Raw genomic sequence first — 21100 nt, forward strand, 5'->3', positions numbered from 1 at the left:
TAACAGGGTTGATAAAATACCCCATGGTGCTCATTGGGCATGAAAGGCCTCAATGGTGTCAGCAGACGCCACTTGCCACCTCTGCAGGTACACACGGCTGCAAATATAGCAGTGTTAAATTGGCAGATTTTCAGGCTGGATGACCCTCTCAGTCGCCTGCTGCCTGTACCTATTGATAGCAAGTTTAGCTAGGCCAGAATCAGGTTCACAAAAAGGTCCTCCTCCTTCCCCACCCCTCTCCGCATAGGATGGTCATGTCTGTTAAAGTGTCACATGTTGTGAAAATTGAATGCATGCTCTAGTGATTAAGTTCAGCTGATACTGTGGAAAGGTGAGGGCAAGTATATGAGGATCAGTTTCCACCTGTGTGGGAAAACATTGTGGAAAGAATAAGTAGTCTGCAATAAGCTTTGTGAAGAGACCTATAATGAAGACAAGGATCAACTCCAGCTTCTTCCTCCAACAGATGGATTTTCACCAAATTAACAATACCATCAGCATATGTGGAAACTAAAAACTAACTCTGTGCTTTCAGTTGATGTTGCAACAGGTAGATGAGAAACAGAATTGAACCAAGGACAGATCCTTGGGTAACATCAGAGGCAAGGCCAAGAGGCTGGGAAGAGAAGCCATTGCAAGTGATACTGTCAGTTGATAACGTTGCACTCCTTATGATTTGTCATTCTCCTCCTTCAAAAATTACACAAGCACTTCTGCAATAACTAACGATCCTCGTTACCTTCTTCACTACTCCTTTAATACTGCATTAAAGAACATTGAAATCATTCACCCTGCCATAAACAATACAGTCATGATTTTGCTACAAAAATGCACCACAAGCACCAGATGAAGCCTTAGGAATCATTGTGAAGATTCTCCACTTTGATCATGCCAATCTGGTAGCAATGAATGTAACCACCTTTCAATAGGCATATTAACACTAACTGGACTCGGAAAGCCCACCCAGTCTGTGTCCAAATCCCCACATACCACCAGTCCTATCTCAAAACTATAACTAGGTGCTTGGTGAACATAGAACATACAGTACAGAAGGAGGCCATTCGGCCCATCAAGTCTTACCCTACCCACTTAAGCCCTCACTTCCACCCTATCCCCGTACCCCAAAAACCCCTCCTAACCTTTTTGGTCACCAAGGGCAATTTATCATGGCCAATCCACCTGCACATCTTTGGACTGTGGGAGGAAACTGGAGCACCCAGAGGAAACCCACGCAGACACGGGGAGAACATGCAGACTCCGCACAGACAGTGACCCAGCAGGGAATCAAACCTGGGACCCTGGAGCTGTGAAGCAACTGTGCTATCCACTTGTGCTGCTGTGCTGCCCATAGATGAAGCATAGGTACAGCATATCAATGTCCAACTGTTGCTCAAGGCGACAAGCCGAAAAGTGTGCGCTTTGCACTATTTTCTTTTTGCAACCCTCTTCATATGTTTTCCAACTTTCCTTCATACAACAGATTGTTGTGATTTTATATACATGGCATAACTACAATTAAGGACAAGAGTTATATTTGATAGTGCCATACAAATTAGTGCAGAGAGTATCTGGCATAGGAAAGAAAGATAGTTTGCTTTGCATGTTTGCTTACAAGTCAAGACTACTCACAGCTAACAGGGAGGATGATTGGCCAACTATGTTGAAACAGGTGTCTAAATTTGAGATGGCCCTGAATTTCTGAACGTGAATCTGCAAGGGGCACTGGCAAGATAATGTTTGGAGGCACACAACACAATAATATCTTCTATTTGTTATAATTCTTCAGAAGCTCACTCTGCATAAATACTGAGTCTATACTTTCTTAACAGTTCTCTGGTCTGGTCTTATGAGCTTGCCTGCTTTTAAAACATTATTTAGAAGAGTCTTTGCTCGTATCATCTTCTCTCTTTCTTTAGCTTCTTACCAGGGATCTTATTCAGTATTTGTTTTCTTGAAATGCTTCGTACAAACATCGAGTTGAAATGGTTTGCCCAATTTTGGTCTCACATTTGATTTTGCATGTTCAGGTTCTAGAGAAGGTCCAAAGATGTGCAGGTTAGGTGGATTAGCCGTGCTAAATTGCCCCATAGTGTCCAACGGTTGGGTGAGGATACAGGGCTAGAGTAGGGATTGGACCTAGCTAAGTAGGGTGCTCTTTCTGCACTGTAGGGATTCAATGATTCTGAAGGTACAGAATAAGGCAATAAACGTAATACTTAAACTAATTTATCTGGGGATAGTTAAAGAGAATCCGGACCATCCTCTGTGGAGAAATGGTGGCACAGTACGAAGTATTTCACAACGTTTACAACTCTGCAAAAAAGGTTGGATTTAGTGGACACATAATATTCAATATGAAAATAGGACTAGAAGAATGTTTCAGTAATGGGTTCATATTACTTACCATTAGTTAATTGCTTGTTGAAAGACTGCCAAACATTCTATGGAACTGAACATACATACAATAATGCAATTTTCAGGGCAGCACGGTGGCCTAGTGGTTAACACAACCGCCTCACGGCGCTGAGGTCCCAGGTTCGATCCCGGCTCTGGGTCACTGTCCGTGTGGAGTTTGCACATTCTCCCCGTGTCTGCGTGGGTTTCACCCCCACAACCCAAAAATGTGCAGAGTAGGTGGATTGGCCACGCTAAAATTGACCCTTAATTAGAAAAAATAATTGGCTAATCTAAATTTAAAAAAAAAAATAATGCAATTTTCAGGCATGTCAAGTCTAAAAAAAAAGTTCACCACAGTGAACAGCTCATGACACATCATAATCGAATTGTTTTGTACACTTAAGGAAGATGAATACAAAATGGACAGTATTTTGTAATAGGAACATGAGGGATTGATCCTATTTTAAATAACCTGAAGGCACTGAACAGCTATCAAGAATGACCTACTTTATTAATCCAAATTATTTTCCAACACTTTTTTTAAAAGTACTGCAAAGTTTTTTAAACTTCTGCAAATAACAGATTATGGTCAAAATATCCAAACATTCGAGATGCTAATTGGAATTGTTGCAAGTGCTAACATTGCTCATAATGCTCATTTTTTTTTTAAGAAGATGAACATAATTTTTGCTTCATGAGAGTTAATTCTTGGAGGATTCTTGCTTACAATCCCCCCTAACAAAATAAAATCATCACAATTGTTCCCTTCATTTTTATTGGTGCCTTTCAAGTGCCTCAGTAATTTACAAGTATACATTAACAAAAGGGAAGAAAAGACCATCGTGCTCATCAATGTTCCCCCTCTCTATTTGACAGCAGAACCTCGTGCATCACTTTCATCGACCACTGAGAGAGGTTAAAAAACCAAACTACCAGTGAAATTCTGGATCAATCTTTCCCAACTTTGTAAAACAATAAAATAAGCTCCAGGAGACGTGCATCACCAAACAGACTTACAGTAATGTACCTCCTGTGTGCCCCAACTTTGTAGGAACACAGGACTATGTGGGAAAAGAAATAACCATCTCCATCCATTGGGCTGGTTGCAAAGATCACAGGCTTGTATCACTTTACAACATAATACAGAACTAGGAGACAAAAAGAATGGGGGCAGGGTAGAAGAGCTGAAGAGATAAGTTTTTTTTTAAAGACTTTGCAAAGGGATAGCAAGACAAAGTGGTTTACGGTGCGAGTGCCAAAGAACAAGGGTTTAATGATGGAAGAAGTGGGCACTGATAGTGGTGTGAAGAATGAGCAGTAATCCATATTCAGAAGAAGAGAGGCTAGGCCAGCAAGATTGCTTAGATAGGGTGCCGTGAGACTCTGGAGGGTTTTGAAAAGGATCGTCCAGTTAACGGTGTTAGGAACAGAAAACTACGTAGTACAAAATACATGAAGGTATACAGAGACTTTGGACCAGAATTAACTTAGGCCGGGTAGCTCTGGATTAAAACAAAAAAACTGAGTTTTTAAAATCTCCAACGGTTGGGGCAATGGATCGGTAATTAATGCAGAAATTATAAATATGTTATCAACTTAACAGTACAGATAACATATTGTGCTACTCGAAAAGCTGGCACGGTAGCACAGTGGTTAGTATGTTGGTTCACAGCGCCAGGGACCCGGATTTAATTTCCATCTTGGGTCACAGTCTGTGCGGAGCCTGCACGTTCTCGTGTCTGCGTGGGTTTTCTCCGGGTGCTCCGGTTTCCTCCCACAAGTCCCGAAAGACATGCTTGTTAAATGAATTGGTCATTCTGAATTCTCCCTCAGTGTACCCGAAAAGGCACGGCAGTGTGGCAACTAGGAGATTTTCACAGTAACTTCATTGCAGTGTTAATGTAAACCTACTTGTGACACTAATGAAGATTATGATTATAAGCTGAATATTGTAGATGTTAGAAATGTAAAATAAAAACAGAAAATGATGAAAATACTCAGCAGACCAGGCAGCATCCACACAGAGAGAGAAACAGCCAACGCTTCGGTATGGCCTGAAATGTCGACTCGTTTTTTTTTCTCCCCATGGATACTGCCTGGCCTGATTGTTTCAAGAATTTTCTGTTTTTATGACATATTGTGCTACCTTTGCCCACTATTTGCATTTAGCAACATTTAATCTTTAGGAAAATGCCATAAATTTACTATATAGTATATATATTCTATGATAGGCACATTAGGGGTTAAGGTTAACATTTTAAATGGTTAGCAAAGGGTACGATTCTTTTCAATGAGTATTTGAGATAACAGAAAATTGACCTGGAGGTCGAAAGAAGGATCAAAGCAATACCACACACCCTGAAATCAATCAAAATTTTCTGAACAGCCAGCTGAAAAAGATTCTGATCCTGTTCTTATGTAAATTCGACTGGATTACACAATTAAAGTCTCTCTCATTTAAGCAACCAGTTCATAGGCTGGACAAACATTTAGCTCCTTATTCAAGGAGAACGGAATAAGAATTGGCTTTCTGGGCTTATTTACTGAAAGTAAAATACTTTCTAGAAACTGAAAAGAAATTTCAAATGATTTAGAAAGAACCAGATGTATATCTTAAAACACAGTTAACTTTACAATACTCGACTCATTTTCTCAAATTATTCTTTGTTGGTGTTTGGTTATATGGATTTTTTAATGGAGCAAAATATCTAGGTTATTTAGAAATGACCATTTTCAATGACAAAGCCATGAAGTTTGCATGAAAACTGCATGAATTAAATAACTTAGTGAATTTATTGCTGGAAGAGAGGTGATACAAAAGAGGTGCAATCAAAATATAATTTAAAATTCTGAAAATATAAAATGGAAAATTATGTACACCTCCATGGTTTAAGTGCTAAATGCATCACATAACAATTTTGAGTCACAAGGACCAGGAGTAACCCAGGTTAGTTCCCTTATCCTAGCTGATTTAGCTGATCTCTGCCAGAGGCCATAGTGAAAACTTCATTATTCATCTCCGAATCCCTAGGCTGAAGAAGGAAAAACAAGTATACCTGCTCACATTTGCTTTGATTGACCATACAAGTGTGTGTGTGTCAGAAATGGGCAAGGACAAGATTACTAGGTTTCGCGCCTCCCCTCTCTCATGATTGATTAATTAATTTAGTACTATCTCAGCTCCCAGGTAGTACCAGAGGTCTGCCAGTGCTGGGAGGGCCACATCGCCACAATTAATCAATAATGCAATTTTCAGGCATGTCAAGATGATCCAGGCAGCACAGAAACTTTGTGCTATCTGTTCACCAGCATGACAGTAGAATGCACAAAATGTGCTATACTGACTGGCTGTGCTCTCAGCAAAAGACCTAGGTGCATGCATAACAAGCATTACTTTCAGATATCCTGCACCTCTTTAAATGGAAGGGACATTCTTGCTACAGCAGCTGGTGGAACTACTTGAAGAAGTGTTTCAGAAAACGACATGTTTCAATGGAGAAGCTGATGCAGTGCTGGAAGTTTCAGACAAGGAGGTGGAAAGGTGAGAGGTTATATTTCTGCACCGGACCAGGAAGCCCTTAAGAAGGAACCATGGAAGTCGTGCTGAAGACCTGGAATCAGTGCCATAAAAAGTTCATTGCCCTCACATGAGTGGTCAGGGTCATCAAGTCTCCTCAGGAGATTATGTTTTGATAAGATCACCTTTCATTCTTCCTAAACTCCAATGGATACAGGCCCAACCTGTGCAAACTTTCCTCATAAGACAGCCCCTTCACCCCAGGAATCAGTCGAGTACCTCGCATGTGGACTTGGTGGTGCGGCACACAGAAAGAAGGCTGATGGGCATACACAAAGCCTTTGTCAAAAAGCATGGTGAAGTCCAGCTCCAAATCAGAACAGGACTTCATGCAGAACTTTAAGACTGCTTTCTAGCTCATAACTGATGGCCAACTCCAAGCAAGCATTCCCAGAATCACCTGTACTATGGCTTCCAGTGGCGAATATCTCAGCTTCCACTGCAGAAAAAGCAAAAGTCACCTGCAGAAGGGGCTGGTTTAGCTCACTCAGCTAAATCGCTGGCTTTGAAAGCAGACCAAACAGGCCAGCAGCACGGTTCGATTCCCATACCAGCCTCCCCGGACAGGCGCCGGAATGTGGCGACTAGGGGATTTTCACAGTAACTTCATTGAAGCCTACTCGTGACAATAAGCGATTTTCATTTCATTTCATTTCAGTTCAGACGGAGGTCATGAGATACATGCCTGCTGCCATGCAGGCCCAGCTTAATGCCATCATGGAAGCAGATACCAGCCCTCAAAAGGGCATTTAGGCTCTCTCTGTAGTCCAGCAATCTGTGGTCCAGGACATTACCAGAATTGCTGAAGCACAGCCATAAGGGAGAGACAGTGCCTCCATGGTACAAAAATCTGCAGCCCTCACTACAAGTGTGTCACTGCAGCATTCCACCTACCACCAAAGGCCTTTTGCTTAAAACTCTCAGCCAGCCTGTGCAAACTGTTGCTTCCCATGCCATGATGGTGCAGTCCAAAGCCAGACCCTCAAGGTTCAGAGGTGCTGGACGGTGTTTTGTAATGCCACCTGCAATCTTTTCCACTTAAAGTTAGCAGCTTTCCACCATACAGACATGCTGCAACCACTGGGGTAGCAATGCAAAGGAGCACCAGAACAAGCAATAGCACTCACAAGACAGGTATTAATGGAATGCACAAGAGCAAATATTTCAGTTTTGTATGCACTATTGCAAGTGTTACTGGATAAATTTGTTGGAGAATGATTTTTTGGCAGTGTCTTTTATTTCAGAGGATGACTGACCAAAACGATGACAAGAAATTCCAGACAGTGTTAATGCGAGATGGTTTTAGGAGAACCGGCCACCGAGATGCTCACAGATTGGCCTGTCTGGAGCGATGTCATCACAGATATCTCCCCCACTCCAAGCTTCTTGCTGAAAGTCTGGTAGCAAGGGCTGTGCTTGCATGAGAGCCAAGTCATGTAGCAGGCAGCAGCCTACCATAAATCTGGAAACACTCCCACAACCAGTCCAAACAATATGGATATTTCCCAATCATAACCCTGGCTCAACCAAAGGGTTCACTCCCTGTTGAAATTCCGGACGGAGGCGTTCAAGTCTGATGACTATGAACTTAGAATTTACAGTGCAGAAGGAGGCCATTCGGCCTATCAAGTCTGCACCGGCTCCTGGAAAGAGCACCCTACTCAAGGTTAACACCTCCACCCTATCCCCATAACCCAGTAACCCCACCCAACACCAAGGGCAATTTTGGACACTAAGGGCAATTTATCATGTCCAATCCACCTAACTTGCACATCTTTGGACTGTGGGAGGAAACCAGAGCACCCGGAGGAAACCCACGCACACACGGGGAGGATGTGCAGACTCCGCACAGACAGTGACCCAAGCCGGAATCGAACTTGGGACCCTGGAGCTGTGAAACGATTGTGCTATCCACAATGCTACCGTGCTGCCCCTAAATAAAGAAATCCAGGTACGCGTACGGAAAGCCATCAGGGATGCAAAAAGGCAACACCACATCAAACTGGAGTCCCAGGCCAATGACACTAACCCACGACGACTATGGCAGGGCCTACACAAGATCACAGGCTACAAAGCAAGCCCAGGCGGAATATCTGGGGCTGGAGCATCCCTACCCGATGACCTGAATAAGTTCTCTGCCTGCTTTGAGCAGTCAGCCAATGCATCAGTGCCACCCTCCCCAACAGCCCTGGACACACCCTACCCACTATTACAGCCTCAGAGGTAAGAGCTGCCTTCTTGAAAGTGAATCCGCGGAAAGCGACGGGCCACGATGAAGTCACCAGGCGAGCACTCAAGAACCTGCGTAGACCAGGATATCATGGATATCTTCAACACCTCACTCCTCCGCTCTGAGGTCCCCACCTGGGGCTGGTTTAGCTCACTTGGCTAAATCATTGGCTTTTAAAGCAGGCCAGCAGCACAGTTCGATTCCCGTATCAGCCTCCCCAGACCGGCGCCGGAATGTGGCAACTAGGGGCTTTTCACAGTAACTTCATTGAAGCCTACTCGTGACAATAAGCGATTTTCATTCGTTTCCTTCAAGGAGACCACCATAATACCAGTACCAAAGAATAACAAGGTAGCCTGCCTCAACGACTGCCCTGACGCCTGTTATCATGAAATGCTTTGAGTGGCTAGTGATGAGATGGATCACTACCAGCCTCCCAGACGGTCTCAATCCACTGCAGTTTGCCTATCACCGTAACCAGTCCACAACAGATGCTATCTCCCTGGCTCTACAATCAACACTCTTAACACCTCAACAACAAGGAAACCTATGTAACACTGCTGTTCATCGACTACAGCTCCGCCTTTAACACCATTAAACCAACAAGACTAATAACCAAACTCTGAAATCTTGGACATGACCCCTCCCTGTGCAGCTGGATCCTGGACTTCCTCACCAACAGACCACAATCTGTCAGGACAGGCAACAGCACCTCCTCCACATTTGTCCTCAACACCAGGGCCCCGCAAGGATGTGCGTTCAGTCCTCTACAGTACTCCTATACACAGATGACTGTGTGGCAAGATTTAACTCCAACTCAATCTATAAGTTTGCGGATTATACGACTGTGGTGGGCTGTATCTCAAACATTGACGAATCAGACTACAGGAGGGAGTTGCATGGTGTACCAAAAACAACCTCTCTCCAAATGTCGGAAAGACCAAGGAACTGATCATCGACTTCAGGAAGTATAGCATGACACACACTCCCGTCTGCAGCATCAATGGCTCCGAAGTGGAAATGGTCGATAACTTTAAGTTCCTGGGGATAACCATCACCAACAATCTGTCCTGGCCATTCACGTTGATGCAACAGTCAAGAAATCTGAACAACGTCTCTACCTCCTATGGAAGCTAAAGAAATTTGGCATGTTTTCATCGACTCTCGCAAACTTCTACAGATGTGCAATAGAGAGCATCCTATCCGGCTGCATCACAGCCAGGTATGGCAAGTGCTCAGTCCAAGATCACGAGAAACTTCAGAGTTTGGTGAACTCAGCCCAGCACATCACACAAGCTTGCCACCCCCATGCTGCCTCAGGAAGGCAAACAGCATTATCAGAGACCCCTCCCACCCAGACATTGCCTTCTTCCAGACCCTTCCATCAGGCAGAAGGTACAGAAGTCTGAAGACCCGCACATCCAGACATAGGAACAGCTTCTTCACCACAGCTACAGGACACCTCAACGACTCCCCCTCGACTGATCTGTTCCCTGTAGGAACACCATTCCCTGTAAGAACATTATGAGCTCTTGCTCATGTATTTGCTTTGCCACCTATACAACGCTCCCATGGCGAGTGTACGGACCAACAATACCAACTCCCAATACTTCCAGCTGCACAGGGGCACCAGACAAGGATGCCCACTGTCCCCGCTGCTGTTCGCACTAGCAACAGCGAACCGCTAGCAATCGCGCTCAGGGCAGCAAAAAATTGGAGGGGGATACGAAGGGGAGGCAGAGAGCACAGAGTCTTACTCTATGCAGATGATCTGCTCCTCTACATCTCGGACCCACAAAGCAGCATGGACGGAATCATCGCGCTCCTGAAAGAGTTTGGAGCCTTCTCGGGCTACAAACTCAACATGAGCAAAAGCGAGATCTTCCCAGTACACCAGCACTAAAGGGGCTGCCGTTCAAACAAGCCCGACATAAATTCCGCTACCTGGGGATCGCTACCTCGGCGGCAACAGCCAAGCGAGTAAGGGGATGGATCCAGGAGCCAGAAGCCGAGTGGGTGCGTGCGGAGGAGGCCTCCTGCATGGGGACCTCCCTCCGGGCCCTCGCCACGGCAGCACTCCCATCCCCACCCAAAAAACACTCCAGCAGCCCAGTGGTGACAGCCACCCTCCAATCCTGGAACCAACTGCGGCAGCAATTTGGCCTGACCAAAATGTCGGACAAGGCTCCCATCTGCAACAACCATAGGTTCACACCAGCACTGACTGACGCCACCTTCAAAAGGTGGAGACAGGACGGGGGGGCACTGACAATCAGGGACCTATACACGGACGACAGGATCGCAACACTGGACGAACTGACAGAGAAATTTCGGCTAGCCGGGGGGAACGAGCTGCGGTACCTCCAGCTCAAAAACTTCCTACGAAAGGAGACAAGGACGTACCCACAACCGCCACGACAGACACTACTGGAAGACCCACTGGACGTAAGTATCCTAGAGAAAGGGAACTGTAGCGACTTGTATGACCGACTGATAGAAAGGGACGACACCGTACTGGACGTAACAAGAAGGAAATGGGAGGACGACCTGGGGATGGAGATAGGGTGGGGACTCTGGAGTGAAGCACTACATAGGGTCAACTCCACCTCCACGTGCGCAAGGCTCAGCCTGACGCAACTAAAAGTGGTACATAGAGCCCACTTAACAAGAAACCGTATGAGCAGGTTCTTCCCGGAGGTGGAGGACAGATGTGAACGGTGCCAAAGAGGCCCGGTCAACCACGCACACATGTTCTGGTCTTGCCCCAGACTGGTGGAGTACTGGACAGCCTTCTTCGAGGCAAAGTCCAAAATGGTGGGGGTGAGGGTGGAGCCATGCCCGATAGTGGCGGTCTTCGGGGTTTCAGACCAGCCAGATCTATTCCTGGGGAGGGCGGACGCCCTTGCCTTTGCCTCCCTGATCGCCCGCCGTAGAATCCTGTTTGGCTGGCGGTCAGCAGCACCACCCAGAGCTGCAGACTGGCTGTCCGACCTCTCGGAATCTCTCCAAATGGAGAAAATCAAATTCGCCATCCGTGGGTCGGACGACGGCTTCCACAGAACGTGGGAGCCATTCATGCAATTGTTCCGTGAACTGTTTGTGGCCAACGAACAAGAGGAAGAATAGTCGGGTGGCCAAGAATCAGGGGAAAATGGATGGGAATCGGGGGAAGGTTGTTGGGGGGGGGGGGGGGGGGAGATAGGGGGTTGGTTATGGGGGTTTGACGGCTAGCTAAGACCCAAAACCAAACTAAATAAATGCCAATAAACATGTGCCTCGGCCATATTGGGGAATGTAAAATATGTATGCCGGCTAAAGGGGGGAGGCCACAGCTATTATTACGAAGATGCTTACCTGTAAATATATATGTAAATTTTTGCGTGTTCTTTTTTTTCCTCTCTCTCTCTCTAACAATTTGTAATTTGTTCAATATAAAACATGAAAACTGAATAAAAAACATTTATAAAAAAAAAATGTATTTGCTTTGCTTGGCCCCCTGTTCCGCACTGTAACCAATCACTGTTTGTCAATGTACCATTTGTCAATGTTCTCTGTTGATTATTCTCTTTGTCTATTATGCACATACTGTGTACGCTCCCTCGGCCACAGAAAAATACTTTTCACTGCAATTTGGTACATGTGACAATAAATCAAATAATTTTAGAATATAATAATGGTTTGCTCGACAACATTCCTGGTGGTTTTGTAGGAAGTTTGACAATGCACTAAGCATTTCTGTGCCTGTCCATCAGTATTCTTTCTGTATGCCCTAAAGTCTTTAAAGAGTAAATCACCTCAGCCACTGCTCCAAACTGAGGTGGGAATAGGAGGAGAAGCGCTCTGAATAACCTAGCAAGTACAGCCCTCTGTTAAGAGACCTTCTCCTCCTTCTTGTGCACTGCTTCCTCTCTCTGCTGCCAATGCTGCATCTCCCCTGCTGCAGCCCAAAAGGAAGGACCAGAGCCCACAATAGACGGCTTTCTGCCAACAGGCATTCAAACTCCATTGGAATTCTTGGAAAAGTCCATGGAGGTGAGAGCGAGAGCGACAGAGACAGAGAGATATGAATAATATTTACACTTTCTACCAAAATATGAGTGCTGAGACTGAACATAGCAGATATCCGAAACAATCCTAACTGAATGTGCAACTTTTAGTATGAACAGATAAACTATTTAAAATGTAAACATTGGGTTCAAGTATGAATAATGTTTTTAAAAACATTGTTATCATGAAGGCAACTAAATAGCTCTATACCAATTATAGTATGTATTGCAGCACATCAAAATGTCACAAATGGAAGACCAGATGACTGACACTAACTTTCATAAGCGTTTTTTAAACCAGAATTTCAATATTTGCAAATGGCAACTAAAAGGAATACATAAGAATCCATTTATCAATGCCAAACCTCTGGCTGTTTTGATTTTGCAGCACTGGAAGAACATGAGAACTGATATTCGTGGTAATATTATGTGCTACAATTGATGAGGATTTTTACTTTTAAAATATTATTGAAAATAGAAGCATGCAAAACAAACAATAATTTAACCAAGTGAAATTTATGAAATACAATAGTGATTTTGATAACCCACAGTTGTCATATGGCCTGAAAAACAGTGTTACTTATCGAACATAGAATAATCCTTAATTAAGAGCAATTTTGTTACAAATACATGCTTCATACCCAAGTGACCAAGAAGTGAACAAGAAGTGTACAGTCCAATTCTACAAAACAAATGTTGACTTGGACAAGCCCACACATAAAGATTGTTTTTTTAAATTCACAAGAATTTTGGTGTTGGTTTCTTATTCCCAAAAGAAGGAGAATTAAATTTACTTCCAGGACACGACAAAAGACAAAACCACAAACTTGCATGTCAACAAATGTTAAGAAATTGCTCTGTGGTATAACAGAAAGGAACATACATTAATTGTAGATCATTACATTAAAGTAACACCTATATATTAAACATATAATAATTAATCTGAACAGATTGAAATTAGAATTAAGTATTACCTCCTAGCAAACAATTGTAGTAGAAATAGACTAGTAAAGTCTGTTATTACATGGTAGTTTATGCTGAGAATTGCATAAACAGCTGGCTTGTAATGCAGAACAAGGCCAGCAGCGCGGGTTCAATTCACGTACCGGCCTCCCCGAACAGGTATCGGAATGTGGCAACTGGGGGCTTCACAGTAACTTCATTGAAGCCTACTTGTGACAATAAGCGATTATTGTACAATAAGATATCCTAAAAATATTACTTCGGAATTGTGCAAAGGCTGGTCCAGCGAAACAAATGTCCTTGTGGTGTTCCAACTTAGTTCCCCATCTATAGACAGATATAACACTTTCCTAATCTATTTAAAAACTTAAATTATTCTGTGTAGTAGAATCTTACCAAAAAGTTACATTACAATGCTCACTAATCCACATAACACAATTACAAATAAAAAAATCAAAATGTAATCTGCCCACATGATTTAAAGTGTGGAAGTGAGGGCTTAAATGGGTCGGTGCAGACTCGATGGGCCGAATGGCCTCCTTCTGTACTGTATGTTCTATATTCTATGTTCTAATCCACATCACATCTTATTTCCAGCTATTTAGTTCTGTGCACATTTTTCTTGATTATTTAGACAGCAACATTCCAACAGGCCAAGAGCATCTGGTAAATATGTAGCACTCCAAACTGAAAACACACACCTAGGCCTAGAATCTTAAGCATTCAGCTAGTTATGTACCAAGAGCTGCCTGTATTTCTCAATTTCGAACCTATTTATAAATGAATATTTAATTTTATCACATAACACCCTTCTAAAATAGCATGCAAGAGCTAATTAATTCATGAAAAATACTCCAGGCAGTACAGGGTAGTTATAAAATGCATTGTATGTAACTTCATTCATTGCAAAATAACAGTGAAAAACAAAGCTATTGGCAATGCCCCCAAAACTACTTGTAAGAATAGCCTCTATCTCCATTTTAGCATTACTGTTTTGTTAACACTAGATTAGCAGATAAGCCAGGCTTCCCCTCTCTACCCAACCCTTTTTGAACAAGATGTAGGAAGGTTAAAGGTCAGGTAATGACAAAATAGCCCAAGTGTGTTACTAAGAACAAGCAGTTAATAGATCATTACGCAATATTATACAATTTCAGGATCAAAATGATCACATCATAATTTGGTCTTTGTGGTTCTGGAATATTGAAATTTGTTTATTGTTTTAAAATTAATATTTCAGATATGCTCCCGAACATGATTTAAAATGCAAAGTGCTGTAACGTTAATTCTGCAATGGAACTTCCTCCTACAAATGGTGATGGCACAATCGGAAACAATTGACATTATGATATTCACAGTCCCAGAATAAACACTAACTGATTTTTTTTTAATGAGAGCAATTGTTACCTGGAGCAGTATTTCACAATACACAAAAGGCATTCTGGTAAATTTGTGCAAAACATTTTATGCTGAATTTCAATATTTTCTTCCCTTACAAGAAAACTTTCAGTCATGCCTTGTTTAATTATGTATTTTGGAATGTAAAATGCAAAGACCAACATTATCTTCACTGTGAGGCAAGTTTTTTGCTTAATGTATTGGATGGCTGTCCTATTATTTCGTTTTCTTTAAACAGTTGTTTTGAGGCACGGTGATCATATGAAAGCCATATTTAAGGAAGGATAATATTTACCTTCAAGCAAAATAGCTTCTGTACCACAATAAATGGGATACAATTAATTAATCCTCATATACTATCCCAGAATTGGCTAAATCTGGTTTAATTTCATCACCACTCAGTAATTCTATAGGAATTAAATTTATCAAAAACAAAAATTGTCCATCCAAACAAAGAAACTGGAAAGCAATGATTCAAGGAAAAAAATGTTATCAGGCCCAAATAGTGAAAATAGGATTTTAAAGCAAACATATTTTAAACACGAGCAATGGTAGAGGAACAACAAAATTTGCAAATTCAATTTCCCATCCATATGCAAATATGAGAATTGTACTCCAGATGGCTATTAATGCATTGACCAATGTCTTCAAAATAAGTGTGTACTTTCACTGCAACTCCAAATGAAAGTTTTTAACATTAAGAAAATGAATTTCAAATCATCAGAAAAAACCTGCATTGTGATTGCAAGAATATACAAAACACATAATTCTAAAAGCAAAATGAGGAATTGTAAATTAAGAGTTAAGCAAGTCATCTGAAAAGACTTCACACTATCTATCCAATGTGGTCCTCTCGAAAGTGCATGTTACTCCCTTCAAAAATCAACCTTTTAAAATCTTTCCTTTCGGCAAACCTTTCGGCACTTACACTAAAAAAAACTATTAAAAAATTCAAGCAGGTTACATTTCAAGCAAAACTTGAGAATTGCCTTAATTTAATTTTGATTGATTCTGAAACTAATTTTAAATCTAGATGTCCTTAAGCAAATTGTATTTGAAAGCCATGACACCGACTTACTTCGATGTATTTTAATTATATGATGCTATTTTGATTGATGATGTTTTCTATTCTTTTTATACGTCCTTTGTAATTCGGCGGTGTCCTTATTATGCCTTCTCCTAATTGCTTCAGGGTGCTCTCAAGTTCAAAAGTTCACGTTTTACGACCTTACAAAGACTCATCACTACAGAGAAACACATTTCTAATAAATGTCCCCAGCTGCATTTTTGTCTCAAAATTAAGCTTAAAACGGCGCAAAAAAAAACCCCCCCGAAATGTCCCCAATCATTACTACCTCTTAGAAACAAAAGTGCATTTTTAGAAACGATGAGACCCTGCAAGAATCGGGATGGGGAATGGATAAACAACCGAATAGTTACCATTATTACTTTGAAAACAATGGTAAACAGCTGAATACAAACAAAATTGACAACGACCAACGTGCAACTGACCACCATTATGTACACTTCTTGCTTCGGCAGTAAAGAAATATAATTTCATTTAAAAGAAACACAAATAACCTCGCTGACTTACTGTTAATTGGCTTTATCTCGTTTTTTTCTTCGCATTCGTAGCCATTCGTTCTATTTTCGATCTCCATGCTCTTGGTGTTTTTTTTTCTTTGCCCACACGGTAATCTCAGCACACTTCGTCCATGGTGTTTACCTGTCAGGCGGTTAGCCCGACTCTCTCGCGCACATCGATAACGCTCGGCTGGAGTACAAGCCGCTCGCGCTGGCAACGGCTCGGAGCCTCGCGCAAGCGCATCGCACCCCCTAGCCTTCTGTTGCTGTCCCCCTCCTGCTCCGCTCCCCTCCCCTCCCCTCCCCTCCTCTCCTTCAGGAAAGAGAGACCCGGATCCACCCCCCTCCCACACCACCGCCCCAACAGGACAGAGGATGCGCGAACCGCGCGAAGCCCAAACCACTGGTCCCAGCATTCCATGCTTGACACAGGATTCCAATTGTTCTTTTCACAGCCCCGACCTGACAATGGACTGGATCCACCAGCCTCCAGCCCATGCCCCTTCGTGTTTTGATGTTTCCGTGTGAAGTGGAAATGAAGGACTATCTTGCTTTAGACTCTTAACAAGAACGTTTACCCTCTTCATTCTGCTGACAAAGCACAGTGAAATGCCCCCCCTCGTCTCCCCCAAATAATCTGACCACACAAACCCCTCTGCCCTAATCACCCATCTGCGTGAAACAGTGCCTGCTGTTTTTAGAGAAATCCAAATGTAAATTAACACCGTTGGACTTGGAGTTTATGTTACTTGGAAATATGTTACAAGTGTATCATTAAAAGCTGTCGAGACACAACTGGAGGAACTGGCAAGCACAATCAAAGTAATCAATTATTGAGAAATCAAAATAATTATAATTTGTTGAGGCTAAGCATAGATAGTTTACATATTTGGAGAAGTATTACTGCAGCTGTGTGTAAACTCTATTTGGCTATTAGTGCTATTTGTAAATAACAATAGTCAAATTATCCATAGGCTCAGTGGCAATGAAAATACACACATTTGCATCCTGGATTCAATACCTATTATTGATTTTGGTTTGATTTTTATCACTCCACCATGTTTTCAACTCCCTCGACCCTAAAGTGTGAAATTCTGTCAACTGTGCCTCAATTGGAAGCACACTCACCTCTGAGTCAGAGGCTTGTGGGTTCAAGTCCCACTCCAGGACTAGAGAACAAAAAATTAGGCTGATACTGCACTGTATTACCGAAGGAGTGAGTGCTGCACTCAACAATGCCATTTTTCAGATGACACGTTAAACAAGGCCCCCCTTAAGTGTATTATGATCCTAGACCTTGCCTGTGGTAATATGCATATGCATATAGCAATGTATATAGTTGGATATATGACCTCCGACCAGCTAGTGGGAACGGTGTTCCACCATGTGACTCCACAGATCGGCAGAAGAGAACAGTCGCTTTAGAAATAGCTCCAGGAGAATTCACTTATTTGTTACTGTTTGTATGATAGTTCATTAGTTATCTTACCACGTATTAATTTTGTTAATAAACTATCATACCGGTCAAAGAACTAGATGTTCTGTGTGCATCTTTACCACGGCCACAACACAGAACATAACAACTTCAACAGTGGCTGGGATACTGGGTGAAACCCCAATACTAGTTTGTTTTGTAAGAATTCGCAAAAAGAATACTTCGCTCCAGGAGTTACTGCACAAAGAAATAGGGATTTGATATTTTAAAACAAAAATTAATTATTAACACAATATTAAACTCTTTAATATCACACCTGAAAATAGCTTTCAATTACCCCTGAAACAATATTATTTAATACAGTAAATATAATACCCTTAATTATTATTTCTGTTCCCAATTAAACAACAATAAAGGAAATAAATATACAGCTCTCAATCCATTTCAATCACACAGAATAATAGTTCATAGGTTAAAAGATATAGGAACAGAATTAGGCCATTTGGCCCATCGAGTCTGCTCTGCCATTTGATCATGGCTGATCTCATCCTGGCCTTAACTCATTCTCCATAACCCTTCAAACCATCACCAATTAAAAATCTGTCTAACTCTTCCTTAAATTTACTCACTGTCCCAGCATCCACCACACTCTGGCATAGCGAATTCCACAGATTCACAACCCTTTGGAAGAAGTAGATTCTCCTCAATGCTGATTTAAATTTGCTACCTCTTATCCTAAGACTATGACCTCTCGTTCTAGAATGCCCCACAATAGGAAGCATCCTCTCCACACCTACCTTATCCATACTTTTTATCATCTTGTATACCTCAATTTAATCTCTCCACATTCTTCTAAACTCTAGAGAGTGTAGGCCTAAACTGTTTCATCTCTCTTCATACGACAAACCTCTCATCTCTGGAATCAACCTAGTGAACCTCCTCTGAACTGCCTCCAATGCCACAACATCTTTCCTCAAATAATTTGACCAAAACTGTGCACAATACTCAAGGTATAGTCTCACCTATGCTTTGTATGGTTGAACATTTCCTTATCTTTCTACTCTATTCCTTTTTTTATAAATTTAGAGTACCCAATTTTTTTTTCCATTTAAGGGACAATTTAGCATAGCCAATCCACCTACTCTGCACATCTTTGGATTGTGGGGTTGGAACTCATGCAGACGTAAGGAGAATGTGATAGCGACACAAGGCCGGGATCGAACCCAGGTCATCGGCGCCGTGAGGCCGCAGTGCTAACCATTGCTCCACCTTTATACTCAATTCCTTTAGCTATAAATGCCAACATTCCATTTCTTTATTATCTGCTGTATCTGCATGATAGTATTCTGCAACTCATGAACGAGGACTCCCAGATCCCTGTGCAACGGAGCACCCCAATCTCTGGTTTAGCTCACTGGGCTAAATCGCTGGCTTTTAAAGCAGGCCAGCAGCACGGTTCGATTCCCGTACCAGCCTCCCCGGACAGGCGCCGGAATGTGGCGACTAGGGGCTTTTCACAGTAACTTTTTTCAAAGTAATCAATTATTGAGAAATCAAAATAAAACCAACGTGGCCCAGGTGTAACGGCATCTGTGGGGGTCTCCCAGACCATCAGAGGCCCCCGGATGGTCTGACACCTTGGCACTGCCACCCAGTCTGGCACATTGACACTGCCACCCAGCACCCTGACAGTGCCACGGTGTGAGGATACCCAGATGGCACTGCCAGGCTGGCATATGCACGTCTGTTAGAGTGCCAGGCCAGCAGTGCCAAGGTGGCTAGGTGCCAGGTTGGCCGTGCCACAAATTGGGCCCAGGGTGCCCTGCCCTTAAGGGGTGGGGTGAGGAGAGCTCGAGGACCCCTTAAAAAGTAAAATAGGAAGCTGAGGGAGGCCTGGAGGCTGTGGTGGGGTGTCCCCTGACCTCGTTAGTACAGGAAGTGAGGTAAGTGCAGGCTTGGCTGGGCATTCCTCGCCAAGTCCAAAAAAACCAAGAATCCCGTTTGATAACGGGGTTTTCTTGGCACTCACGCCCAAACCGGGACTTTGCTTTTTGGGTGTAACATTGCAAGTTGTTGTTAAAGGTTGTAGAAATACGGCGCCGTGGCCGCTCCCTCCCACGAGGGATACCACGAGTCCGGTGGTGGCGGCTACCCTCAAGATTTGGGGGCAGTGGAGGCGACATAGGGGAGAAGTGGGGGGCTCGATGGAGGCTCCGTTAAGGGGGAACCATAGGTTCGTCCCGGGGAACATGGATGGGGGATTTCGGGGATGGTATAGAGCGGGCATTAGACAGCTGAAGGACCTGTTTATCGACGGAAGGTTTGCGAGCCTGGGGGAGTTGGAAGAGAAATTTGGGCTCCCGCCGGGAAACATGTTTAGATATCTGCAGGTAAAGGCATTTGCTAGACGGCAGGTGGAGGGATTCCCTGCGCTCCCCGCGAAGGGGGTTAGTGACAGGGTGCTCTCGGGGGTCTGGGTCGGGGAGGGGAAGATATCCGATATCTACAAGCTTATGCAGGAGAAGGAAGAGGCGTCAGTAGAGGAGCTGAAAACGAAGTGGGAGGGGGAACTGGGGGAACAGATCGAAGACGGGACATGGGCTGATGCCCTGGAGAGGGTAAATTCTTCCTCCTCGTGTGCGCGGCTTAGCCTCATCCAATTCAAGGTGCTGCATAGGGCCCACATGACTGGGACGAGGATGAATAGGTTCTTTGGGGGTGAAGATAGGTGTGCCAGGTGCTCGGGGAGTCCAGCGAACCATGCCCATATGTTCTGGGCATGCCCGGCATTGGAGGAGTTCTGGAAGGGGGTGGCGAGGACGGTGTCAAGGGTGGTGGGATCCAGGGTCAAGCCAGGATGGGGACTCGCGATCTTTGGGGTTGGGGTAGAGCCGGGAGTGCAGGAGGCGAAAGAGGCCGGTGTGCTGGCCTTTGCGTCCCTAGTAGCCCGGCGAAGGATTTTGCTACAGTGGAAGGACGCGAGGCCCCCAAGCGTGGAGACCTGGATCAATGACATGGCGGGGTTTATTAAGCTTGAGAAGGTTAAATTCGCCCTGAGAGGATCGGTGCAAGGGTTCTTTAAACGGTGGCAACCTTTCCTCGACTTTCTGGCTCAACGATAGGGTACTGGGACAGTAGCAGCAGCAACCCGGGGTGGGGGGGGGGGGGGGGGGGCGTTGATTATGTTAGCTTATTTTATTTAAATTTGATTTATCTAATTTTAATTTATGGTTAAGTTCTCTTGTTTGGGGGGGGGGGGTGGGGGAATGTGATACATGTGATGTTACGGTATGGGGGGAATTGTGGGTGTTATGGGGCTGTTAGTTGCATATTACCGCTTTTTGCTATACTTTTTGTTATATTTTCTGCAAAAAATTCCAATAAAAAAAATTTTTAAAAAAAAAAAAAAAAAAAAGGTTGTAGAAATGTAAGTAGAGGTAGTGTTAGGATCACTCAGCAGATCCAGTGAA

The 21100-nt window shown here is 43.4% G+C and overlaps 1 protein-coding gene across 1 annotated transcript in view; it reads right to left on the reverse strand.

The window, feature by feature from the left end:
* The window catches only part of LOC119955516 (nuclear receptor subfamily 6 group A member 1-like), a 592263-nt gene extending 575821 nt beyond the window's left edge, over positions 1 to 16442 (reverse strand). The window contains exon 1 of the mRNA XM_038781784.1: positions 16206 to 16442. Coding sequence (XP_038637712.1) covers positions 16206 to 16272 — 67 coding nt within the window. The 5' untranslated portion in view covers positions 16273 to 16442. The remainder of the gene's footprint in view (positions 1 to 16205) is intronic.
* Positions 16443 to 21100: the final 4658 nt, after the last annotated feature.

The sequence above is a fragment of the Scyliorhinus canicula genome, chromosome 21 (genome assembly GCF_902713615.1).
Source record: "Scyliorhinus canicula chromosome 21, sScyCan1.1, whole genome shotgun sequence".
Lineage (NCBI taxonomy): Eukaryota > Metazoa > Chordata > Chondrichthyes > Carcharhiniformes > Scyliorhinidae > Scyliorhinus > Scyliorhinus canicula.